Here is a 27,958-nt window from a genome sequence, read left to right as displayed (position 1 = left end):
TACGTGGTCTCACTTTAAACATGTTTCCCCTCCGATTGGAGTTGTTGATACTTAATTAAGTACTTTGTGGGATTGCAAACATATCTGAATATCAGGGATGGAGATGTCCATTTATTGAGTTCTGTACTAAAGGAGGCCCACAATTTACTTGAAATGTTGACTTTAATTGCATGTATTATTTCAACAGATTTCACATAAGTGTATTAGGTTAGATGAAAACAAAAATGTTAAATTTAAATAGGTCCAATTATTATTATTGCTTTAAACTAACCTAATACAGTCATTTGAAATCTGTTGACATGATACATTTAATTAAAGTCAAAGTTTCAGTTTTTTCAGTGTTTCCATTTCAGGTTGCTTTATTCTTCTACTAAATAATGCAGTGTTGACTTCCACAGAAACTTTGCAGAATTAAATATTATATTATAAAGAAATATATTAGGATGTATTATCATAGATTAAGTTACCCTGTGGTATATAAATAATAAAAATGAGCTCCACCATTGTAAGCGTCAAAATGAAAGTTAGGAACACAATGCATCTCTAAATATAATCCAATAACATAAATTATACAGTAGTATTATATATTAAATAAAATGGGCCATTCTGCATGATGAGAACTTTTGGTTGTCAAAGTACATTTTGATAAGAATACTTTTTCTACTTTTAATTTGGTAAAATTTGAATGTATAACTTTTACTTACAATAAAGTGTTTTGTGTATTTAAGTAAAATATATTTGACACATTCAGGTTAAAAAATGAATGTGTCTCTTTGTTTTGGATAACGATGTAGGTTAAAGTACAGATTCTAAATCATTTAATGCACTCGATGTGTAGAATTATTTACATTAAATATGCTCATGTTGAATCCTGAGGTATACAAATAAAATGTTCATCCCGTTTTATCCAACAGACTGGTGTTTCACCTGCAACTACAAGTTTAAGCAGTGAATGTGCAGGGTGACTTGACATACTTTATTCAACACAAATATCATTTTGTTGTGCTGGTCAAAAGGCTGATTGTACCTCCTGCTGTGACTGTTCAACAAAGTGAGCAGCAGAGCTTCAATAAGAAGATTTGAGTGGATGGATTTAAGCTGTTGCCTTCTGATTCGTCCACTCGGCTAACTTATTCCTCTAGGAGTGGGCTGAGAGGACGGCAGGAAAACTGATCCACAGAATGCTACAGCAGCCTGGCCGCTTCCTTCGACGCATATTTGAGAGAAAGTGTGAAATGGGTCTGGACAAACAGAGTAAAGCAGGACCTGGATACTGTGCGCACCTTGGCTTCGCGTTTGGAGAGCAGAGCGTAAAATTAGCGTCCACACAGGGAGAAAACGCACTTGTTACTTAACCTATACCGCCCTACATGTATCACGGCTGCAGGATACGGCTCATAGATGAAAACTACCCCGGTGAGAGTCGTTCTCTGTCGGACAAGGAGCCCGTCAGTCTGGGACCATGTCGGACATCTCCCCGGATTTTAACAACGGCACGCAGCCGGCGGGGCGGATCACTCACCTCAACTTCCCTGCGCTGATATTCGGGATCTTGCTGATAGTGATCATCACTGGCGGAAATGTGCTTGTGTGCCTCAGCGTGTTCCTTGAAAAGGCTTTAAAAACCACAACAAACTACTTCATAGTCAGTTTGGCGTTCGCAGACCTGCTGCTGGCGGTGCTGGTTCTGCCGCTCTTCGTTTACGCAGAGGTAAGCCCCGACCTGCAGGTGGATTAACGGAGGTGCGCAGGGGGCACAAGGGGGAACGGGGTCCTTATTATCAGGATGTGTGTTGATGATATCTGGGTAGTGAGAGTCGACTGTGGTAGGGAACTTTAGACAGCCTTCACCTTAAGTGGCAAATAAATAAAGTGCAGCCCAAGTTTGTCAACCAACAGCAGCTGAGAGTTCTGCAGAATATCAGTGAAACTAAAAAAGACATGCAACTAGACTAGATTAGCAAAACTACTACAAAGACCAACAAAGCAAAATGACCATGAAGAGACACCAAATGACCACTAAAACATGCAAAAGGACAACCTAGAATTGCAAAGAGACACACATAAAAACAGCAAAAATGACACCAAAATCATAAAAAAACACGTCAAATGACAACTACAAAGATGCAAACATGATGAAATATTGAACACCAAAATGTGCAAAAACTACCTCAAATAGCAGCAAAATGATGTGAAAGACACATTTAAAACCACTAGAAGCTGCAATGAGATGCAATATTTTGACAAACAGCCATAATCACCACAAAGACATGCAAAATAATAACAGAAGCACTCAGAACAAAGTCACGCACACACAACAAGACACTGACTGTTACGTTGTGTCTCTTTCAGTGTGGGTGTTTCAGTGTAGGAGGGCAGGGGGTCCCTTACATATGAATTACATTTACATAGAGAAGGGTCAAATCATTTCCCCAATTCTCAAGGAAACATTTGAGATGTCCTTACATTAAAAACAATCAATGCTTGGACTAATCGGGGCAAATTACTCACATAACCCTCTCTAAAGCCAGTTCATCATGGCACAAAATAGAAAAGAGCATCCACTACAGCTTCCTTCCTCACTTTCTTAAATCGGGATTAATTAAGGACAGGGGAAACGCTGCACTCTAAGCCTTTGCATTGTGTATTTACAGTACATTACTGGCAGCTCAGTGGCCAGTAATGTAATGTATTTCCTAATTACAATAAACTACTGTAATTCATTTTACAGCATATAGGACACTACTGTATTACTACAAAACAGTATTTTACTGTAATTTTAATTTTTGTTGTAATGTAGCCCATTTCTACTGTAGTACTACAAAACAGTATTTTACTGTAATTTTATTGTTGCCCATTACTGTATTTTATTATATTCTACTGCAATATTACTATATTACTGTATTGATTATTTACTGCACTTCAGAATAACATTGAATTCAAATCAAAAGGTTCTTTATAAAGAATTTATTTTATTCCAAACTCACATTAAAATAGTTAACACTGTTTTCAACACAGTCACAGTTAATATATGTTCTTGAACATTTAGCATTTAGAACAGTAGGATTGCATAAAAAATATAAAAAATGAATTAACATTTTTCTTAATGCCCAGGGAGTACACAGAACAGTAATCTTCAGTTCAACTTTTTACATAAAATATATTTCAGTAAACATCTTCAAAACACTGTATATCATACAATCAATCAAGACAAAACAAAGAAAGAGGGTGGGGGAAAGAGTTTGATAGAGCATGTGTATGTTACCGAGCATTATGAGCCTGGGTGTGTCTGGTAGCGACTGTGCTTCTACGTCTGCCTGGGTTGCTGTGACCTAACAAACAACACGAAAGAAGAAGCACAAAAAAAGATCATTAGATTTGAAGAAACTACAGTACTAACACAATATAATAGTGAGGACATGTGGGTTTATTTATGGATGGCATGTATGGGTCCAGATCTTCAATCCATCCATAAGTGAACCCACATTCCTCATACTCATGTTTTCTGATATTGAATCCATCCCACACTCTGAGATCTGGTATCACCTTGTGTTGGTTAAAAAGGCAGAATAACTACACTTTTGGCAAATAACTAAGTCTGTTTGTGAAAGAAAACTACTTACATCGGCCAGCATGAACAGGGACTCTGTTGACTCTTTGAAGAAGGCCATAAAAAGCAGGACAGCTGAAGTTGCCATCACATCTTGATCTTGTGAGGTCTCCATTTCAGTCAGCAGAGACTGGATCTCGCCTTTCCACTTCAACCTCTGATGCTGGAAGTAGTTGATGACTCGCCTGCCTTTACTCTGCAATGCCTCAGTCAGTCTTGAGAGAATATCAATCCCTGTCAGCTTTTCAAAGTGAGAACACAGCCATCTTTTCTGGAGAAGAAAGGGCCACTCTTACACAACATCACTGATTCTAGGAGGAGGACTGGAGTTGATGAGTTTGCGCTGTTGTAGGTACGTCATCTGCATGATGTTGTCCACCATCGCCCTCTCTGCTCCTCTTGGTCCTTCCTTTCTGTACAGTGTGACCAACATCTGCCTCTTAACTTCAAGAGAATCTACCGTCTCTCCTTCAGGCAGGTTGTCAGGTTGCCAGTTGATGCATCCATAACTGTCCACTCGACTGCAGCTTTTTTTGGAATGGGGAGCATCTTCATTCTCCTTTGTTCTCTTTGGTCTTCGAATTTTAGCGAGTGTATTGTCCCTGTTGACATGATTCACTCTTGCTTTGATCTGAGTCAGAAGGCCCTCATAACCATTACCCATGACGACTCCACCGACTTCATCACCAAAGGTTTTGGGACATAAGATATCTTCCTTTGACATATCATCTAGTATCTGACTGATTTCATTGTCCTGCAGGTTCAACATAGTAAGCTTCTCATGAACCTTTGAAAGTGCTAACTTCATGCCAGAGTTGTGCACCTCCTGAAATTCCTCTATGATTGTCTGAATAGTACTAGCAGGAAGTAACATTTTGGCTTGCATTTTAAGATAGAAAAGAGCCAAATTGTTCAAAAACTGGCTTTGGTCAGGCACAGTATCCTGCTCTGCATCTTGCACATCAGGCATAGCTTCAGGAAACATTTCATCAGACAATATACACTGCTCATTTTGCTGGCTGTTAGGTGCATCATGACTTATAGTTTCATGATGTGAACCTTTATGGTTTCGACTTAAATGAGAAAAAAAGGTTGACTTAACACAGAAAGATTTGGTTCAGCCTGTATAAGGACAGGTCACCTTTTTACCATCCATAATATGCCATTTCAAGTGTGCACACAGACTTGAAAAAAGGGTGCTCTGAAAGTTACAAGCATCAACCTGGCATGAAAACATAACATTCTGGGGTTGAGCTCTATCTTCAATTGGCACAATTTTTGCCTTGCGATGTTGGAGAGAACATATGAGACTTGAAAGACTTAAAGTTCTTAAAAGTGAAAGGGCACTCAGGCATACCATATGAAAAGCAATGATTAGCCTCATTCCTGTGTACTTTTACATGTGTGGTGAAAGAATATTAGACAGAGGTTGAGAAACTGCATGACTTGCAGTTGTAGCTATACATACTGATTATTTGGCTGGGATGACTTCTGTAGGTCAAGTCAACTTGAATGCCTGGGGATCTCACTGGTCTCAGATCACACACTTTAACAAAGTAGACCAAAAGTTGTTAAATCTTGAGATTGACAGAGATCACAAGAGTGAAATACAACTCTCTAGAAAAATAAAATACAATTGTATCATCAAGTATAGTAAATATTTGCAGAAAATTCAACTACTAATGCCAAATGACAAATGACTTAAATATACAAAGAAATGACCAGTACCAATCTTAAAAATAAGGCCAAAACAATGCTTAATGTTATACTTAATTCTAAAATATTCCAAAATAGTAAAAATAGCCGATCTACAACTCACACTGTGAGCTTGTACATGTAGATCCGTTTTTAGATCATATTCATTGTTAGATTAATCAGTAACCTAAACCCCTGCTCATATTTTTCTTATCATCAAAATCAAGTTTTGCAAATACAATGAATCCTGCTTCCAATGCCACTGGCTTTAGTTGCTTTAAAGCAAACTTATTAAGAGTTACAATATCTAATCTATCTGAACACAAATAACTCCGGTAATTTAATTTATGTTTAAATTACTTTAACACTAGCAGCGCGAGCAATTAAGGACCCCGAAAATGCATCATGAATATTTCATATCAAACAATTCATTCAACAATTCATTCACAATTCATTCACTCATAGAGGTTGGTTCTTTCTCACCACACAAAAAACGACTTTGCTAGTGTCTATCTATCTCCAATAGTTCACTAGAGCATACAGTCCTAAAAACGATTTATAAATGTCTGGATGAAAAACATGTACAAGTAAAACAAACTTACAGAATATACACAAGTCCAAGTCGACACTTGTCTGCCAATAGGCTTGTTTGAGACAAGCGAGACCTGCGCAATTTCGATCAACGTCTTGCTAGTGCGTTGCATGATGGTTAGTCATTTTGTCCGACTTGCTGTTATCGGCTATTCTCGTCTACTTTCGAGGCAAGCCGCAACGCGTCTCAAACAAGCCTATTGTTTTCCCCTTCTTCAGGAAGCTGCTGTGGGTGTGTTCACTAGGCTTGTTTGAGACAAGCGAGACCTGCGCAAACCTGCGCAATTTCGATCGACGTCTTGCTCGTGCGTTGCATGATGGTTAGTCATTTTGTCCGACTTGCTCGGTTATGGCTAGAAAGGATCCGTCTAGTGTAAATATGACGTCACGTTCTCGTTGTAACTCTCGTTGTAATCGGAGCGGCTCGGAAACACATCTACCGCAGTAACATGATGCAACATACACATTAATGCAGCAGCAATATTAATAGAGAAACATCAGACATAATAGTAAAACACTGCAAGGGAACATTTTATTACACCAGGAGCTATCTTAGGACTTTTACTGCGACAACGTTGACTTGCCTGTGAATAAAAAATAAACCATAGTGTTGGTGATCTACAGTGTTGTCATTCTTCTTTGAACACCAGCAAGACCGCTAACACCCTATTTCAACAACCACACTCCCTGTAATTGACATAATTAATAGATAGTTTAGCTTCTCATCATCAGTTGCTGTGGCCCACTGATGTTAACGAACTGAAAGGCTGCCTGCCAAACGTAAACATTCAGCCATGTGACATTCAGCCAAACTCTCGCGAGAGTTTTACACAAGACGGATCCTTTCTAGCCATAACCGACTTGCTCTGGAGGCTTGCTCACATGAGACGTTGAAATCTCGCGGGACAAAAAAGCCCGCAGCCTTGAGAGCGAAGCGCGGCGAGGCGGCGCAGTTCCTCTCCACGGGCTGCGGAGGCGAAATGCTTGATGGGAAACGACTCGCTGGTATCTCGAGCTGAGCGCTCATTGTTGGTTTTTACCCCGTGCTGCTGATGAAACTCTCCAATTGGCTCGACAAAAGTTGTTGTTTGGTGTCAGTTTTACGTCGCCACTTCCATTCACATTTTTCATAATTGTTCCACAATGTTTATCATCATGAAATTAATATCTATATGTGTTATACTATACTTGCACTGCTTAGCGTTTTTATACTTTATATATCTTAGCATATTCATACACACTGTTCATACTGCTCACAGGCTGCTGTGTATATCTAGTGTATTCATACCCCTCATTGTTTATTCATCATTCAATTCATTCTATCTTTTATTCTGTAGATTGTTTACATTACTTTTCACTTTACTGCTTGTTGCACTCCTGGTTGGAAGCTAAACTGCATTTCGTTGTCTCAGTACCTGTAATCTGTGCAATAACAATACAGTTGAATCTAATCTTGAGCAGGAACAAATGTATTTACTTAGTATATCGGACATTAACAATTAAACACGTGTGCATTCTTTATAAATGCAAACCGAGTCAAGCCGACTCCGGAGGTGACGGTATGCACCTTAAAGTTGTTTGCAATCCGCCAAAAAACCGAGAGAAGAAGAAGAAGAAGGCGAAGCAGAAGAAGGCGAAGCAGAAGCAGAAGAAGCAGAAGCAGAAGAAGAAGAAGAAGCCGACTCGGAGCTGTCCGACTTCAGGCGAGCTTTTTGAGACCTCCCCCGGCGGCGATCGGCTATTCTCGTCTACTTTCGAGGCGAGCCGCAACGCGTCTCAAACAAGCCTAGTGTGTTGTCTGTGTTTTGTGTGCAGGGGAGGCGGGGCTAACTCAGTCATTGGGCTTGAAAAAATCTTGAAGCTGGGCGTGTCTGAAGCTTGGCGATTTTTTGCGAGCAACCAATCACATGAATCTCCCGCCCCCGACATACAAAGCAATAGCAATGTTAAAACGAAGTAAACTGGATATAAACTCTCCAAACAGGCGAAAAAACTATCAGTTTCACCCACTGTCTCTGCCACCTCCCTCCATGCCTGGTTCCTCCGGTTTGTATCCCGGTAAATAGTTCCGGTCGTAAAGAACCGGGTGATTTGCTACCGTAATATCTCGTTTGGAATATGAGGAAATGAACTGCGGTCTGGCTCTCCCAGCTTGCACGCGGTTTGATTGGCTGCGCTTGCACTGGCGGGATTTGCATAAACGGGATTTGATTGGCTGATGCCAAGCATCGAGCCTCAAAAGTTGAACATTGTTCAACTTTTGATGCCGATAGATGCTCGTGATGCTTGCAAAGCCATGCCATGCTCCCCACAATGCAGTTCGGCGAAGATTAAAAATCTTCTACGTCACCCCATTCAAGTGAATGGGCGAAGCGTTGAAAGCATTTTTTGATGCCTGTAGTGTAGACGTACCGTAGCGCCGCCTCGCCGCGCCTCGCTCTCAAGGCTGCGGGCGTCTTTGTCCTGAGAGATTTCAACGTCTCATGTAGGAGAGCCTCCAGAGCAAGTCGGACAAAATGACTAACCATCATGCAACACACTAGCAAGACGTTGATCGAAATTGCGCAGGTCTGCGCAGGTCTCGCTTGTCTCAAACAAGCCTATTTACTACAATGCTGTATAATTGCCATGGTAGATTATATCCAAGTTACATTCAGTTTACAATAGGTTACAGTAACAATGTAAAATATTCCCGCTTTATCAAAACTACCCAGAATGCAATACAAACTAAAGTACTTTACTGTAATTAAGAAATATAGCATTGTACTGTAGGGTTTTACAGTACTTTGCTGCAAAAACTACAACCAAGTCTAAGAGTGTGCGGTTCATGCTGGTTATTACATACATGCCAACCTTTCCAAATCCAAAAGAGGTAGGTTTGCGCGTGGCAAATGTGCACGCCCAAATTAGGTAATCAGAATAAATGGAACCCCAGTAATTACATGTAGCCTATAAAACATGTATTTAACATATATTGCATCATTTTATGCATTTTTCAGAAAAAGTGGTAGTTTGGTAAACAGTGACATCGACGACATGTCTGGTCTGTAAAATGCCCCAAAAGTAAAAGAATGGGAGATAATATCCCAAAGTCTCCACATTTTATTATATTTTTAATGTGTTTCTGGTCCTCTTTCAGTTGAGACAGTGTAGATGAAGGATGTGTCAGGATGTAGAACTCTTGTGTGAACATTGGATAAAGCCAGGTTCATATTCTTGTTTCATGTTTTTCACATATTAGAGTCAAAGGTTTGCACAGAGCGAAATATATTTGTGTTGCGCCATAAATCAGAAAATACTGCATTAAAAAATTCATTTCCTGCATTTTTCTATTGATGAAGTGTGATATAAATAATGTACAGGCTTTCAGATTGCTGTAGTTCACTAAACACATTAACGACATGTTTGGTGTTGAAAATGTCAGAAAAAGTGAAAGAATGGGAGATAAATATCCCCAAATCTCAAAATTGCATTATATTTTGTGTGTGTTTGTGGTCCTCTTTCAGTTGGACACTGTAGGATGCTTCCGGAAAAGACCAAACACTGGATGTCTTTCAGTCGCCAACATGTGTTTTCAAGTAACTGATATTAACGGGGAAATCCTGCAGGACTCAAATGCCTCGTCGGGGGTAACGCTGCCTTTCCCGCAGCGTTACCCCCGCTCTGCACGTTGTTTCTCTTTCAGAAACACAGAGGATTACTGTTTGTATGATGATATCACGCTGCAAACGGTGTCCACCAAAAGTCGAGTCCAGTGTCTATGGAGGGTCATTTTATTTGTTATAGTTTGGGAAGATTGAAAATCGGTAGGGAAAGCCAGCTAAGTCGGTAGGCGGTAGAAACATGTCAAAAGCGGTAGACTACCGCCCAAATCGGTAGGGTTGGCATGTTATTAGGAGAGGCAGGATCCATGAATCATTATATTTCAAGTCATCTAGCCCTCACTAAAGTATTAAACACCACCTGCCTGTCTTCCTTAATAGCTGTGTGGCTAGCTGTTGAGGCTTCCAATTTAAATCCTCCTTAATTAGCTGTAGGCTACTTGTGATCATGTTACCTTTGACAGTGGCCGCAGCCAGCTAATCTACCGAGTGTCACGGTTTTTCGGCGTGTCCTCACTGGGTTTAGAAGAAGTCAAGTGTAAAAGTTTGGACTTGTAATGTTCTCCTGAAGAGAAGTCAGGCGAGGGCAACGTGTTCGACATGAGGAATGTTTGTCGCAACATTGAGCTGCGCTGGTGCAAGAGGATTAAACATATTTACTCTCAGATTTAGGGCAGCTAATCGGTGTGTGTTTGTGTGTTTCTTTCTCTCTCTCTCTGTGTGCGTGTGCGTGTGCGTGTGTGTGTGTGTGTAGTTTCAGGGTGGAGTTTGGTCCTTGAACATGCTGGTGTGTGACAGCCTGATGACCATGGATGTGATGCTGTGCACCGCGTCCATTTTCAACCTCTGTGCCATCAGCGTGGACAGGTATGTGTGTGTCTGGTCCGATGAAGTAACCATATCTGCATTTACATGACAGAGATCTTCAGTTTGTTTAGTGGAATAAGGAAACCACTTAGGGGATGGGGATGATTCATATGTATGCATTTAGAAAAAAGACTCAATTTGTATCCCTTAACCCAGTGGTTCCCAAACTTTTTCAGTCGGGCCCCCCTTGGGTAATTGGAAATATTTTCGGGACCCCCCCCAACCCGGTTCCCATCTATATTGGTAGGATTAATTGTATATTGTTGTAAAAACATTACATTTTCTCTGCTAATAATAATAAGATACAAAGATACAACTATAATTTTATATTTTATTATGGATTACACATGAACAAAAGTGCTTGTAATAGATACTGTGAATTAATTTGGCCCAATTAAAACTGGTTGGCCTTCTTCCCTGAGTAGTAGATTTTTAAATTCAAATTTCTTTAAGGAAAATATATTAATTAACTACTATTTCTACTGAAGATTGCAAACGATCACATCACTTTACCATTTATATTCATCAATTACTTGTGTGTGCTTGCTTTCCCTTGCAGATCTTCTCAAACCGGGGCTGTTGTTTTGAGACTGCCACTCTCAGTTCATTCTCAATGTTCAGCTTTGATCTGTATTTCGTTTTGATGGCAGCAACAGCAGAAAAGCCTATCTCACACAAGTAGGATGTTGCAAAAGGCAGCATTATGCCCACAGCTCTCTGACCAATGAGATATTTTCGAGCAGTGTTTGTTTACAATTGAATAATAATAATAATAATAATAATAATAATAATAATACATTTGATTTATATAGCACACTTTAAAAACAACGTCATCTCAAGGTGCTTCACAAAGCTAAAAGGAGAAAAATAATAACATTAAAAAATCTTCCTGCGCCCCCCCATGCAGTACCTCCGCGACCCACCAGGGGTTGCGCCCCACAGTTTGAAAACCACTGCCTTAACCAATCAGACAACACCTTTCATGTTTTCGTGTTGTAAAGACTACAATTTAAAATCATGGAAAGCTGTAGTGAAGTGTTCACGACACTCGATCATAATGGGAGAGAAGTGTTCTGCTCCTACACTGAATTTATGTTGAGTGCTTTGAAGAAGGCGTGAGCAGTCCATTAGTTTTAATTAAAATTCACATAAACAATAAAGGTGTAGTGATGGAGGCGATTCTATCATCCATTTCTATTTTTAACAACTTAAGAGCTGCCATTTTCCGGAATCTGTAGAAGGGAGAAAACAAAATGTCCTCAAACTTTAAGAAAGGATTAATAAAACACTGCTATTAGTGATTACAACAGCTGAGTATGACATGCAGAACAAATGCTGACAAGTGCCAGTTTACTGTAGCTCAAACCAGAACAAAGAATGAAGATTTAAGCAAATTCAATGTGTTATATATTGGCCTTATTTTATATACAGATTTGTATAAAAAGTGTTGGGAGGAGCCTGATGTCTAATAATTGTTCCGCCAGTGGCTGCTTCAAATGTGATACTCAAAACGTGTCATCTCTTTTTAAAAGCTTCTCAGAATTCTTTTTAGGAAAACCTTGTCTCTCATTTAAAAAAAGGAACCACGTTTTCAAAATGTTAAAGCAGCAACGTTCAGCTCATTGTGTTGGTTTCAGGTGACTGACTCATTTTAAAACTAGCTTGATGATATAGTGGAGCGTTTATCAGCTAAACAGACAGATACTTCACTCAGGCCTTGGAGGAGAACAAAAACAGAGATAATAGAAAGTTAAGAGTGGACTTTTAAGGGTCAGGTTGACAAAAACACTCCAAATGTTGCTCAATGTCTTCTCAATGCATAGGAAATACTCGCAAACACATTTACCATATCATCTTTATAAAAATGTTTTCTATCGCTTGTTACACTGCCTCAAATTGGCCCCTACATTTCTTTTAGGAATATAAGTTAGAGTATGGTCGAAACCAATGCAACCATACAGTTTAAATATGGCTCAATTTCGATTTTTTTGTTTGTTTAAATGAATGGGCGAACAGGTGTTACGGTGAGTGAAGCAGGCAGGACCCAAATGCATAAAAAAAACGTGTCATCTCTTTTTAAAAGCTTCTCAGAATTCTTTTTAGGAAAACCTTGTCTCTCATTTAAAAAAAGGAACCACGTTTTCAAAATGTTAAAGCAGCAACGTTCAGCTCATTGTGTTGGTTTCAGGTGACTGACTCATTTTAAAACTAGCTTGATGATATAGTGGAGCGTTTATCAGCTAAACAGACAGATACTTCACTCAGGCCTTGGAGGAGAACAAAAACAGAGATAATAGAAAGTTAAGAGTGGACTTTTAAGGGTCAGGTTGACAAAAACACTCCAAATGTTGCTCAATGTCTTCTCAATGCATAGGAAATACTCGCAAACACATTTACCATATCATCTTTATAAAAATGTTTTCTATCGCTTGTTACACTGCCTCAAATTGGCCCCTACATTTCTTTTAGGAATATAAGTTAGAGTATGGTCGAAACCAATGCAACCATACAGTTTAAATATGGCTCAATTTCGATTTTTTTGTTTGTTTAAATGAATGGGCGAACAGGTGTTACGGTGAGTCAAGCAGGCAGGACCCAAATGCATAAAAAAAATGAAAATACCTTTATTTCAAGGATATGGCACACGGACAAATCAGAACACTCCCCGGTGAACACAGTCACAGACAAACGACGAACCAACAATGGACAGACAGAAAAAACAGAACTTAAATAGACACAGGACTAATCAAGGAAACAAGAGACAGGTGAGGAGGGAGGAGAAAACACAGGGGCACCAGGTGAACACAATCAAGAAAAACAGGTAGGAGGGAACAGGTAGGAGGGAACACACACAGACAGGAAACCAAAGACAGATCTAGACAAGACAAAACACAATGCAGACAGAAAACCAAAGACAGATCTAGACAAGACAAAACACAACACAGACAGATCGTGACATTACACCCCCCCCCCCCCCCCCCCCCCTTAAGGGACGGATCCCAGACGCCCAAAAAAAACAAAACAGTCCAATAAACGTCCAAAAAAAACAACGTCCAGCAGGGTGGGTGGAGGGGAACCGGAACAGGGACACAAAACTAGGGCCACCAAGGTGGGTGGAGGGGGTCAGGAGGACGGGTTTGGGCTGACAACCCAGGAGGACAGCGGAGGACCCGGAAGGGATCTCGGGCGGACGGCCCGGGGGCCAGGCAGAGACCATGGAGGGGGTCTCGGGCGGACGGCCCGGGGGCAAGGCAGAGACCATGGAGGGGGTCTCGGGCAGATGACCCGGGGGCAAGGCAGAGTCCATGGAGGGGGAAGGCCACAGCAGACGAACACAGGGGGCCGAGCATGAGGGCCAAGGCAGCGGCAGGAAGAGTCAGGGGGCCGGGCCCGAGGGCGAGGACCGCGGCAGGAAGGGTCAGGGGGCCGGGCCCGAGGGCGAAGACCACGGCACTCAGGGGGCCGGGCTCGAGGGCGAAGACCAGACAGCTCCGGAGGCCGGGCAGGACCCGGTGTCGGCCGAACAGGAACCGGAGCCGGTGGGACAGGCTTCGGCAGGATCCCCCACGGAAGAGGACCAGGAGTTGGCAGGACCCCCGGCGAGACAGGTGATGGCGGGGCCTCCAACAGAACAGGACAGGGGGTTGACAGGACCCCCGGCAGAAGACTTGTCGGCGGGACCCCCAGCGGGACTGGACATGGAGCTGGCAGGACCCCCTTGCAGGAGAGTAGTCGGCGGGACCTCCAACGGCACAGGAGAGAGGGTTGGCAGGACCCCCGGCAGAAGAGTAGTCGGTGGGACCCCCAACGGGACAGGACATGGGATTGGCAGGACCCCCGGCAGGAGAGTAGTCGGCGGGACCGCCAACGGGACTGGACATGGAGCTGGCAGGACCCCCAGCGGAACCTCCAACGGAACAGGACATAGGATTGGCAGGACCCCCGGCAGGAGAGTATTCGGCGGGACCCCCAACGGGACAGGACATAGGGTTGACAGGACCCCCGGCAGGAGAGTAGTCGGCAGGACCCCCAACGGGACAGGACATAGGGTTGGCAGGACCCCCGGCAGGAGAGTAGTCGGCGGAACCCCCAACAGGACAGGACACAGGATTGGCAGGACCCCTGGCAGGACCTCCAACGGCACGGGACATAGGGTTGGCAGGACCCCCGGCAGAAGATAAGTCGGCGGGGCCTCTAACGGCACACGACACAGGGTTGGCAGGACCCCCAGCAGAGGAGCAGTCGGCGGGACCCCCAATGGGACAGGACATAGGGTTGGCAGGACCCCCGGCAGAAGAGCAGTCGGCGGGACCCCCAACGGGACAGGACATGGAGTTGGCAGGACCCCCAGCGGAACCTCCAACGGCACTTCAGTAGGGACTTGAGAAGGAACTTGAGTAGGGGACTTGAGAAGGGACTAGAGAGGTGACTAGAGAAGGGACTAGAGAAGGGACTAAAGAAGGGCCTTGGGAATGGACTAGAGGAGGAACTAGAGAGGGGACTAGAGAAGGGACTAGGGAAGGGACCAGAGGAGGGACTGGAAAGGGGTCTAGAGACGGGACTAGAGGGGGGACCAGAGGAGGGACTGGAGAGGGGTCTAGAGAAGGGACTAGAGAAGGGACTTGGGAAGGGACTTGGGAAGGGACTAGAGGAGGGACTAGAGAGGGGACTAGGGAAGGGACTAGAGTAGGGACTAGGGAAGGGACTGGAGAGGGAACTAGAGAGGGGACTAGAGAAGGGACTAGAGGAGGGACTAGAGAAGGGACTAGAGAAGGGACTAGAGGAGGGACTTGAGAAGGGAATTGAGTAGGGACTAGAGAAGGGACTACAGAAGGGACCATGGCTACTGGGGCCGGAACCAGGGCCGGAACCATGGCTGCTGGGGCTAGGACCGGAGCCAGAACTATGGCTGCCGGTGCTTGAATCCTGGCCTTGTGTTTCCTTCCATGCTGCCTTGAAGCCTTGTGGAGGCTCAGAGGTCCTCCAAAAGCCAGACGAGACCCAGCGAAAGGGTCCTTGAAAGGAGCCTTGTAGGGAACTGTGGCCGGCAGGGGGCTAGCATGCCAGGGGCTAGCAGGCCGGGAAACAGGTTTGACCTCAAAGCTACCGAAAAAGTCCTCCACCCACTCGGGAAGTAACTCCTTTAACCAGGGCCTCGAGGTTACTTCTTGGCGTGCCGTTGAGATAATTGACTGCCTCTCTTCACTACTGCAGGCATATCGACAGGCGTCTTTAAAGCACATTAGGTTGTACGTTTCCTCGTACAGGCTGTCTGCTGGGTCCATCTTTTGGTTGGTTGGTTCTGTTACGGTGAGTGAAGCAGGCAGGACCCAAATGCAGAAAAAACTGAAAATAACTTTATTTCAAGGATATGGCACACGGACAAATCAGAACACTCCCCGGTGAACACAGTCACAGACAAACGACGAACCAACAATGACAGACAGATAAAACAGAACTTAAATAGACACAGGACTAATCAAGGAAACAAGAGACAGGTGAGGAGGGAGGAGAAAACACAGGGGCACCAGGTGAACACAATCAAGAAAAACAGGTAGGAGGGAACAGGTAGGAGGGAACACACACAGACAGGAAACCTAAGACAGATCTAAACAAGACAAAACACAATGCAGACAGAAAACCAAAGACAGATCTAGACAAGACAAAACACAACACAGACAGATCGTGACAACAGGTTTACCAATCTTTCCTGATACAGAGTTGCTCATTGAGATTTGATAGCAGTAGAACAAAAAGTAATACAAACAGGGAGTGCGGACTCTGCATTGTAGTTTATTACACAATTACTGTTTTAGCTGAGTTAGCCTCTAATTCTGAAGATAGAATAAAACTCAGCGTTTACGGATAAGCGGGAGAAGATGGGTGGATGGATGGTTTATAGAAACAAAGCAGATGGGAGCTGCAAAAGGTCTCTGCATGGCATATGGCTAATTTACGTTTAACTCATGAAAACCCGTAAAACGTAGGAATTTAAAAAACTGCCTTGATATCTTGAGTTACAGGGATGCCCTTGTGTATCTGTTTCTTATTTCATTTTTTATGTAACTGCTTCGATAAAATGGGGACAGTATGAGTAAATTGGAGGAAATGTATTTGAAGTTCAGAATTGTTTTGACCTTTTTTGGGGGGTATCTGGTCTAAATGGTCTGTTTAGTAAGTGAGTGAAGATGTACAACATTACACATTAGAAACCCCAGGAATCATGTTATATAATAAAACAAATATTAGACCTTTGAATGGATTTGTAATCACTGTTTGACTAAGTAATTTAAAGATTGAGAAAGAAAGATTTATTAGGTGTTTAATTAGTCTTGTTTTTGACCCTTGCTCATTTGTTTCACAGGTTCATTGCCGTGTCCATCCCACTAAACTACAACCGTAAACATGTGGACCACCGTCAGATCGTGCTGCTGTCAGCCACCTGGCTGCTGGCCCTGGCTGTGGCCTCGCCCGTCATCTTTGGCATCAACAACGTACCGGACCGTGACCCTAGCGAGTGCAAACTGGAGGACAACAACTATGTGATTTACTCCTCCGTCTGCTCCTTCTTCGTCCCCTGCCCCATCATGGTCCTGCTCTACTTCGGGGTTTTCCGTGGGTTACGACACTGGGAGGTGACTCGTAAGGTCAAGCTCCGCAGCAGCATAGAGGCTTGCAGGAGACTGCAGCATGCGGCCGTGGCCACCGCCCTCCCGCCGCTCACAGGTACCATCCCCGGACCTCTGCCCATGCCTCTGCCCAGGATCATCGAGAGGGACTTGGCCCAGTCTCGGTTGGACGACACGGGCGACTTCATGCAGCAGGAGATCCCTTATCCCCGGCAGTACAGAGAGAATTCGGTGCCCACGGTGACCTACAGCCAGGTGCACCGCAAGAAGAGAGCCAAGATCAACTGCAGGGAGAGGAAAGCTATGAAGGTGCTGCCTGTCGTAGTAGGTGAGTGATCACGTTCCCCCTCTCTACCAATCAGAGGCTGGTGTGACAGCACAATCTATAAAAAACACAGCTAAAGAACCATAGCAGTGTTTTTAGTCCCTAACCTTTAATCACTACTTTCCATTAATGCCAGGTGTAGTTCAAGCTTTGTAGTACTTGTAGTGCGTTTACAAATAAGATATGATAAGACATCATTCACCTATTCACATTAATTCATACAGAGGCTGCCTTATAAGACACCATCTGCTTAGGGTGACTGACATTCACACCGCTACAAACCGTTGGCCATCAAGAGCAATTAGGTTAAGTGTCTTGCCTAATGCCTACAGACACATTGACATGTTGACTGCAGGGGATGGGGATTGAACCAGCGACCTTCCAATGGGTGGAATACAGGTCTACCTCCTGAACCACAGTTCACTAAAGAAATTCGTGAGCACTTCTAGGCTTAAGCTAGAATAATTCATCCAAGGCTGAACGGAAGAAAATATACATGGGTGTTTATTGGACCCTTTCGGATTGAGGGCGGGGGTGTTATGTACATGTTGAGTGAGAAGCAGCTTCACGTCAAAGTAAACACAAATAAGGGTGAGACAATGACAAGATGATCAACCATATTAAATGCTTTTAAGGAAAATGTATTTTCTCTGCTCTGTTAGAAGAGCACTTGTGGATGACAGTAAACATAGATGGTTTCAGGATGGTTGCTCTTGAATTGCAGATACATTTGTGAGATTTAAATTACAGCTTGCATGCTGAAAATGTGCTTAAGCTGACGCTTTAGCTGCAAAATGATTCAGCAGGCAAGTAAGAAAGTATTAGATGCAGATGAGATGATGTCCACCAGCGGGGAAAGAGGACCCTCAGTGTCAGTCTCAGTGGGATCCATAAATATAGATGTTTATCCGACCCGAAGTCTCAAAATAGAGTCATTATTCGTCTTCAATCTCAGTTTATATCATATTTTGAGCAGTATTCCGGACAGAAAGCAAACCAGATTCAACTTCTTTCTGATTCTTGCCTCTCCTCAATATATCAGACGACGACCTTTATGGTGTTTGTTTACTTGTAGGAGATCTTAGAAGTAGTGTTTTTTCAAGTTGAAATGTTGTTTCCTCAAGGGGCATTGTGCCTTAGATTATACCCACGTTTGTATTTTAGATATCCGCTTATTCACTGAATCAGGAAATGAGAGGGGAATGGCTCATGACAGAAAGTGAAGTGTTTTAGTGTTGAACAGTTCAATATGTTGATTACGACCCTGTTTAAAATTGGCACTGCAGCAGCTGTTTGTAGTGCCTCTTAATCAAACAGATCAGAAAATGAACTATTAACACCTTTCCAACAGCATCTCTTCTAAGTGAATAATAATAGTTTTTCTGAAATGTTTACCTGCGGCCCGTTTTGAAAAATGGACTTTGGATGACAGAACAGTCATTTCGCTTTAGCTTGTCAACAGTTTAATTATCGTTGTGTTGAAGCTCAGGTACTGGAGGTTTATGCAGGGATAAAAGCCTCACCTCTGACTTTCCGTCTCTTAACGAGGAGCTGCCATCATAGCTTAAAGCCCTCAATCCAGTTATTATGCAGCACATTGTGTCACGCCGTGCCCACGTGCAAAAACAGGCCGAGATCTGGCATCATACATTCACTGTTTGGACAAACCACCCACCAAAGATTACTCAGGTTTATCTGAAAATATTACCCAGCACATATTGTATATAGTATTGTACAATGTACTACTACTTTTAACTGCAGTGCTCAGCAGGTGTTCAGCCAACATTAGTTTAGTGATGTATGGCAGCACCAAACCGTCCACACTAATCTATGTCAGTAGTAAAGGGTTCAATTGAGCACAGGCTGATTATTTACAATCCCCATCTGTACATCACCATCAGTGGATTGCAGGGGTAAACATCCCACAGGCATAAATAACTAACAACAACTGACAAGAATGTAGCCTTTCACTTAAATAAAAAGTGTAATTTACTTTCCTATTACGATTAAGAGTGGGGCATATTTAAAGCATTGTATTGCCATATTTCGCGTGGCAATATTGTATTGATTCACCATTTTTTATTATTATATAAAACAATTATTTTGCAAATACAAATGTAACTTTTTGGTCACAATTGCTTTTTCTATCTATTAGATGATATGGTGGAGTTTTTTTTTTCCGGGGTAAAGTCAGCGGGACAGGCAGGAAGTAGCTAAAAAAGGAGGGTAAAAAAAAAGGTAATAAAATACTATATATAGAAAGATATTTTCGCAATGCTCAGCAATCATCAAGTGATAATAATTTGTATCTCGTTGTACTTAAATGTACTTAAAAAATGGTCTCATTCTATTAGGAATATAAAAAAAAATGCTCGCTTTTGTTCCTCTTTTCTGTCATTACAAAATACATATTTTCTGCTTCACTGAAAAGTCCATTCTAAGTGTATAGAAACTGCTTTTCACATCACACTTACGTTCGGGACGCTGATTGGTTTAACACTGTTTGTGATGTCATAACACCCAAAGATAGGTCAAGGTTATAAACTTAGATGAAAGGTGAGCACAGAGAAACTTCCCTCCTTTACCAATTCAATGTGAACACCACCAACATCATTCTGCAGCGAAGCAAAACAACGAAATACTCATATTAAGAAAGTTGGCATGACTTACAACAAACTAGGAGAATAGTGTGAATATTGGAACAAAATATTATAAATATATACAAAATATACAAAATATTGAACCACAGGTGAGACAGATATGATAAACTAAAAGAAAGGGAACTGCATTTCAACCGTACTCAAACTTGTCAATTGTGTCTGGTAGTATATAAAAACTGTCAGGTAAAAATCAAGTGTGCTGTTAATGGGAGTTTCTGTCATGTTAGTGTGCCTAAAATACTACGACAGAACTAGATAACTGACAAAGATCCTACTTTAACATAGTTTTATCAGAGCCGGCCTGAATTAATCTCATGAATAACAAGTGATGCATGATGCCCTACTGACAGTACAGCTGTCGCATATTATGCAAAGTCCTCCAATCTCCTGAAAAGAGACATCAACCTCTCAGCGCTGAGTAACTGCTCGGATCCTTTTTTATCACCAAAATATAACGACATCAGAGATAAACAGCCTTAGTGCGATTGACAAAGTTATTCATGGTCCTCCTCCTCACCGATAAAGGTGAGGAAGAGTCAGACCTCTGGTTAGTTTGAGGAGGGTCTGTAAATCAGAGGTCGGACTGCAAGAGCAAAATAACCTTGAATGAAATCTGCCTGTCTCTGTGTGGTCAGCTAAAGTGGCATTCCTAGGGTTTCAGCCCTGGTTGATTTTGTATTTGTATTTGAGTGAAAACAAAGGAAATGTCTTAAAATTGGACTCCTTTGTTTACTTCTGTAACATGTTGATATCTAGAGATGTCAAAAAAATTGCGGATCGAGATTTTTTTTTCTTTTTTTTTTATATAATATTTGTATTATTTTATTTAATGTTACAAAACAAAAATGACCATGTTCACGTCTTAAAGTCATCCTGAGGCCTTAGTTTTGGTTTAAAATTACACAACATCATGTATGTGTTGCTTCTTTTGGGTTTTCATAGACATGGTTGCTTATTTCTCTCAAATCTGGCAACAGAGTGGGCAGGGCGCAGTGTCTAATAATTGCAGTAAGCTAACGAGAGGCTACGTTCAGCTAGTGACTCGGGAGTCGGGACAGAGAAAATGTCAGGAGTTTGGAAGTATTATAAAATTGAAAGTGAAGGCAGTGTAACAGCCATATGCAATGTTTGCAAGGCGGAGACTTTTAAAAGGAAAGAGAAACTGCACCAGAACAGTGAAAAGGCCAACAAAAATAACAGCTAAGATAGCTGAATTCATCGCGTTGGATGACCAGCCATTATCTGTTACCTTTTTTATCTCTTAATGCATTGCATAAAGATCGGATCGGGAAAAATCGGTATCGGCAGATTGTCAAAATCAAATGATCGGAATCAGATCGGGAGCAAAAAAAGGTGATCGGGACGTCCCTAATGACATCACTGTAATGTTGGGCGGCAGTGGCTCCGCCTGTAGGGACTTGGCCTTGGAACCGAAGGGTCACCGGTTCACGTCCCGATCTGAAAATAATACAAAGTGTGGACTGATTGCTGGAGAGGGGCCAGTTCACCTCCTGGGCCCTGCTGAGGTGCCATTGAGCCAGGCACTGAACCCCTAACCGCTCCTTGGCGCCGGACTAACACATCGTACGTGGGAGGGACATCTCTAAGCGATTGACCCATCACAACAGATCCGTTAAGCTAACCAATCAGAGCAGAATGGGCTCTGGTTTCAGACAGAGGGTGAAAAGAGGTGCTGCAGCACAGGCAGTAGGCTTGTTTGAGACGCGTTGCGGCTCGCCTCGAAAGTAGACGAGAATAGCCGATCGCAGCCGGGGGAGGTCTCAAAAAGCTTGCTTGAAGTCGGACAGCTCGGTTTCGGCTTCTTCTTCTTCTTCTTCTTCTTCTTCTTCTTCTTCTTCTTCTTCTTCTTTTTCTTCTTTTTCTTCTTCTTCTCCTTCTCCTCCTCCTCCTCCTCTCGGTTTTTTGGCAGATTGCAAACAACTTTAAGGTGCATACCGCCACCTCCGGAGTCGGCTTGACTCGGTTTGCATTTATAAAGAATGCACACATGTGTTTAATCGTTAATGTCAGATATGTACTAAGTAAATACATTTGTTCCTGCTCAAGATTAGATTCAACTCTATTGTTTTTGCACAGATTACAGGTACTGAGACAACGAAATGCAGTTTAGCTTCTAACCAGGAGTGCAACAAGCAGTAAAGTGAAAAGTAATGTACACAATCTACAGAATAAAAGATAGAATGAAGTGAATGATGAATAAACAGTGAGGGGTATGAATACACTAGATATACACAGCAGCCTGTGAGCAGTATGAACAGTGTGTATGAATATGCTAAGATATATAAAGTATAAAAACGCTAAGCAGTGCAAGTATAGCATAACATATATTTCGATATTAATTTCATGATGATAAACATCGTGGAACAATGATGAAAAATGTGAATGGAAGTGGCGACGTAAAACTGACACCAAACAACAACTTTTGCCGAGCCAATGGAGAGCTTCATCAGCAGCACGGGGTAAAAACCACCAATGAGCGCTCAGCTCGAGATAACAGCGAGTCGTTTCCCATCAAGCATTTCGCCTCCGCAGCCCGTGGAGAGGAACTGCGCCGCCGCGCCGCGCCTCGCTCTCAAGGCTGAGGGCGTCTTTGTCCCGCGAGATTTCAACGTCTCATGTGAGCGAGCCTCCAGAGCAAGTCGGACAAAATGACTAACCATCATGCAACGCACGAGCAAGACGTTGATCGAAATTGCGCAGGTCTGCGCAGGTCCCGCTTGTCTCAAACAAGTCTACTATGAGAAAAATAAAGAGCTTTTTGAACATTAAAGCATGGAGACATGTCCCAGTATGGATTCTTGTTGTGGACACATGAGCTTGTCACAGACACACAGTTAGTTATATAATACTATACGGTAATTCAGTCAGTAGGCCATAGGCTTAATCACCATTTTTTTTTAACAGCAACAGAACATATTTAACTGGAAATCCACTTTATCTCCAGATTCAAAAAAGTTCTGCCTCTTTATCCACCCTTTAACTGTTGCACTGAAAAAAACTGTGAGGGGAAAGAAAAAATCAGGAAGTCCAAAATGTATCAAAGTCCCCGGAGCAGTGATGACTTGAGTTAAACATATGAGACATCAGGGTCATACATCTGCACATCGCCTCAAATGAAGTCAGTCTGGTGGTGAATCATTCTCAGTCACGCTGTCTGACACCTTTTTCAATAAAGCTGGATCTTAGGGTGGAAAAAAAAAGAACACTACTAGAAATTAATGACATCAGTTACGAGGAGAGAGGGACTAATCTTTGAGAAGAGACGGGTGAAGGTGTGGGGTTATTAATATATTAAGTTCTAATTTCTGCCTGCAGTTACAGTCTGAGGTCATACATTGGAGTAATATTCTCACATTGAGCTTGACACCTGTGGAATATAAATCATTCTGAAGGACGTGTTTCAGATTAGGGTTTTGCACCTGTAGTGCTAGTCTTACATTTGGCGCTGGTACCTGCCAACCTTGTAATGCAAGCTTGTATATTTAAGTCTGTGCTTGTTTGCCTTTCAACGTTTCACAAGATTGGGGATTACATTTGATGTTCGGAAACTTCCCCTATGGTCACACTTTGATCTCATCTCTTTTTGGGTAAATACAGATGTATTATTCGGTACAATTTAAAGTGTTAGGGTCATTTCACCTGCTTCAGTAAAGCTCAAATCTCATTACTACTAGTCATATTGCCATGCTTGCATATGCTGCTCTTGCTCTTTCTGCATCATGTATTTATTTTTGCTATGTATATAAATGTCATATGTGAGGGGACTACGGATGGAAATTAGCTAAAAGCAAAAATCCGGCATATTTACATTTTGAAGCATTAATTGTTAAAAATGTTCATCAATGTGCATTGTCCCTCTTTAAATAAACGAATAAATGAAATAAATGAAAACAATCCAGCAGGCATGAAATTGAAAGCACTACGTTGTCAAACATTTTTTACAGGCATAAACCTATGGTATATTAAGACATTAATATTGCATAGCCTGACACAGCAGATCCACAGATGGCCGTAAATTACGTTATTTCATGTGAAAAATTTGACTGTTTGGTTGATTCGATACGTGTTTATAGTCTGGTAGTGATCATCATGTTAATAAAACTGACAGACGTTGAGCTTTTTCCATTTTATGCTCATTGTGAGGCTAATATTTTCTTTTTTTTCTCCACTGCATTCTTTTACATAACTTAAGTTATTAGTTACTTTGCAAATTGAGATTAATATTACAACATATAAATCACCAAATATATTAGGCCTGTTATATTTCAATACAAATTAAGCTATTCAAAAATATATATACTGTATATTAGTTAAAATGAAGTTTCTCATAATGCCTGTCTCGCAGCACCTCTTTTCACCCTCTGTCTGAAACCAGAGCCCAGTCTGCTCTGATTGTTTAGCTGGCCGACTCTCTTCAAAACCTTTATTTAGACAGATTAGTCCCTTGTGATTGGTCAACCGCTTAGAGATGTCCTGCCCCTTAGCCTATAACGTACAATGTGTTGAAGCGCAAACCAATAGAAGCAGAAGTGTTACATAGTGAAACATGTAAATATAAAAAACCTATAACACACTATAGGAAAGGCATAATAGAGTCCCTTTAAGTTTGCAAGGTCTGAGTAATTCCTGCCCTCCCGACAGTAGTTCACAGTTTGCTGTTATACACGGTACAGTGCTCACAGCTCAATACAGAAAGTTTGGATTAAAACTAACTACAGGAGCAGAAGTAACTACGTTGGACTTTTTCCAAATAACTAAGTTGTCTACAAAACCCAAAGGAGAAACTGGATTTTTCTCTTTGACAAGAAAATTACTGTGCCAATATTTGCATTGCTTTGAGCCCTCTGACAGTATACACAATGTTGATTTATGTAATTCTACTGATCCTGCCAACAAAAATGAGAAAGATGGCAAATAATAATGCCTTAATTGGTTAACAATTCCCAGACACGCATGGTCACAGATTTTGTGACATATGGTCACAATATTTAGTTTTACGCCTGACACAAAGCTCCATGAAGAAGTGAATCTGTCACATTTGTCACAAACGCCTGCATCTTATTATGTACAATAAATCCCGAATGACCAAGTCTAATCTTCCCATTGCATGCAGGTTGCTTCCTGTTCTGCTGGACTCCGTTCTTCGTGGTGCACACGACGCGAGCCATCTGTCTGACCTGTGACATCCCTTCCGCTCTGATGAGCACCGTCACCTGGCTGGGCTACGTCAACAGCGCTCTAAACCCCATCATCTACACCATCTTTAACACAGAGTTCAAGAAATTCTTTAAGAAGTGTTTCCAAATTTCCCTCCGAAGACGCTAAAGGGAGGTGATAAGGGATTAGAAAGTGTGAGGCTAACAGTTGGACCGTCAACTGCCAGCTGGACGTGGATTGTCGATTTGGCCCACAGTTTAAAAAAACAAACACTTTAACACCGTTTCTGATGATGTTTATTACATTTTAGGGTCCATTTTATAATTTGGTGAAGTACTTTCGTGATCCTCTGGGATTACTGCCAAAACTAAATGATGACCTTTGGGGCGTAAAGCTGCAGAAAACATGTGAACCGACTCAGAAAATTGTCTGAGGGGAGCTAATCACCATTTCCAGTCTGTCCGCAAAGCACTTCTTTATCGTTTATCAGCCCTGGATAAAGTTATGGTCTGCCAGCTCCAGTTAACTACATGGGATTTGTACAGAGCCTGGTCTGCCTGAAGGGATCATCAGGGCGAAAACTGTTCCCAGGAGCCCAAATAAGCTTCAACAGACCAGCTAAAAGCAGCTACACAAGTAAATATCCTTTAAGAACGGCCAATAATTTGTACACAAAAGAAATAAACACTTGGGAAATACGCTTTCTTGCTGAGAGTTGGATGAGAAGATCGATAGCTCTCTCATGTCTCTGTAATATGAAGCTACAGTAAGCAGCTGATTGGCTTAGCTTGGTCAAAAGACTGGAGATAAATGAAACAGATTGTGCCAATTGCTTACCAACACCTCTCAGGCCTAACATGTTAAATCTTTAATTCAATCTTTAGTTAAATCATATAAAAACACTTTTTTTTTCTAATGTGTAGTTTTACAGAGGGTAAAACATTCACATTCGGATTCTTAATACACATTTCAATGCTGCACAGCTTTCATGTACTTTTCTTTGCATATTAATCCTGTTAAAACCCAGTATTTCAACAGGGATTTCATTAGTGTCTAATATATTTAAGATTTGATTCCAGCCGTGCCTCTGTAGGAATGTGTCTAACTTGTGTAATCCAAACTGATCCACACACACAACAACAACAATTGAAAACGAAAATGTCCAAACATCAATTCAAGCTTAAAATGTAATAAAACAAGGCATGGACTACTTCTTGGGTTGAGATAGTAACTTAGTAGAAAATAGTGAAGACTCCAGGCTAGCTGTTTCCTAGTCTCCAGTCTTTATGCTTAGCTAAGCTATCTGTCTCCTGGCTGTCGGACAGTGGTATCAAAAGTCTTATCCAGCTCTTGGCAAGACAAAGAAAAAGAGGAATTCTTCAAATGTTCTGTTTCTGAACTAAACATTTACATCAGTTTTATTATTATTATTTTTGGGAAATCCCCAAAATCCCCAATGGGATACAACAACAAGAAAGTTGGTCAAAGAAAAGTGCTAACACTACGCTTCATCAACAAAATATCTACCAGGAATCTGAAGTGTGACATAAAGAGGTATGAGAGATGTGGAGTTTCCCTTCAGAGGACTTAAAGGTCAGCTTCATCCAGACAACTCACACTTCCCTGCCTTGGATCATTGACTGTCTCTGAGTGTCAAATCGGTAAAATGGCACAGTTTTAACCCGCTCACCGTAACTTTTTCTAGTAATTTGAGAATTGTTTAGATGAAAAGAAACGTTCATACAATATTAAGTAGCATCATGCCTTAACATTCATAGAATGATTTTTTAGTCTTGTCATAACAGAAGAGAAACTCTTCTGAGGAGTTCGTGGGATTAATATATCTCATTTCTGTTTTATATTTAAACTCCTTCTCAGTGAACCTTGAGTTACACTCATCAACACAGAGGCTGAGGAGTCCCTGAGTTTCAACTATTTCCTCACTTAGCAAAAAGGAAAGTTTATCTACCCACTAACTGTTTTAATATGGCAGTTAACTCCTGCCACCATAAAACAAAAAAAGAAATACTAAAACAGGTTATGGTTCATTATTTTCATGTTCAACATATACTTCTCATTATTGCCACATGTGAAATTGTGATGCAGCTTTCTGTACGTTTAAGACCTTTATCATTGCTACAGAAAATCTACTCAAAACATTTGAATAACATCAGACTTGTCTTGCTTAACAACCTGATCTTATTGTATTGAAATGAAAAGAAAAATGGTGTTGTCATGATAAAACTTTTCCTTTTTTAAAGGAAACATTTATTATGTCTGCGAAAACCAATGGATGTTGGTCAAATAACATACTAAACGAGAAAGTGTTTCAAAATATTTGTTGTCATGGTGACGCTAATTTCCAATTTTGAGTCATCTCATTTTCTTTTGCGACGTAAATACATAGCATAATATTACAGTACGTGTGTAAAATCAGCTACACTGTAGACAAATTAATTGTATTTGTTTACTCAGTGATGATGAATATCAGATAGTTTGCTTTCTAATGTTTACATGATAATGAATTAAATGTGTGTTGCTATAATGTACAAAACAAAATGTAAGTGAAGCATTTCCAGATTGTGTCTTGATAACACTGCGAATTAGAGTAATTATATCCTTGTGTAAAGTTTTGTAAAAAAAGTGGTTCTGTTTTGAAATGGAAAATATCCCGGGTGGCAGGCTGGCTTAAATTGAAGCCATTGCTGCCTGTCACCACAGTTTGTAGTTTGGTTACTGACTGTGCCTATTGTATGCCATATCCACGTTTTATGTGGAAATCTTTCTAATAAATGGTGTCA

General features: G+C 41.5%; 1 protein-coding gene across 1 annotated transcript; it reads left to right on the top strand.

Moving 5' to 3' along the window:
- The first annotated feature begins 1,223 nt into the window (after positions 1–1,223).
- Positions 1,224–27,958, top strand: drd4b (dopamine receptor D4b). Its single transcript, XM_079663550.1, has 4 exons — positions 1,224–1,711; positions 10,253–10,365; positions 16,730–17,322; positions 25,114–27,958. Exons 1-4 carry the CDS (start codon positions 1,463–1,465, stop codon positions 25,323–25,325), a joined length of 1,167 nt encoding a protein of 388 aa, XP_079519676.1. The 5' UTR covers positions 1,224–1,462; the 3' UTR covers positions 25,326–27,958.

Source organism: Notothenia rossii (assembly GCF_949606895.1).
Source record: "Notothenia rossii genome assembly, chromosome: 2".
NCBI lineage: Eukaryota > Metazoa > Chordata > Actinopteri > Perciformes > Nototheniidae > Notothenia > Notothenia rossii.
This window is presented reverse-complemented; position numbering and strand designations above follow the sequence as displayed.

Excerpts from the sequence above, each read along its gene's own strand:
- drd4b (XM_079663550.1), top strand. The coding sequence starts at position 1,463 with ATGTCGGACATCTCCCCGGATTTTAACAACGGCACGCAGCCGGCGGGG. Across the intron at positions 1,712-10,252 it reads CGCTCTTCGTTTACGCAGAG|TTTCAGGGTGGAGTTTGGTC; the intron begins GTAAGCCCCGAC and ends GTGTGTGTGTAG. Across the intron at positions 17,323-25,113 it reads GGTGCTGCCTGTCGTAGTAG|GTTGCTTCCTGTTCTGCTGG; the intron begins GTGAGTGATCAC and ends CATTGCATGCAG.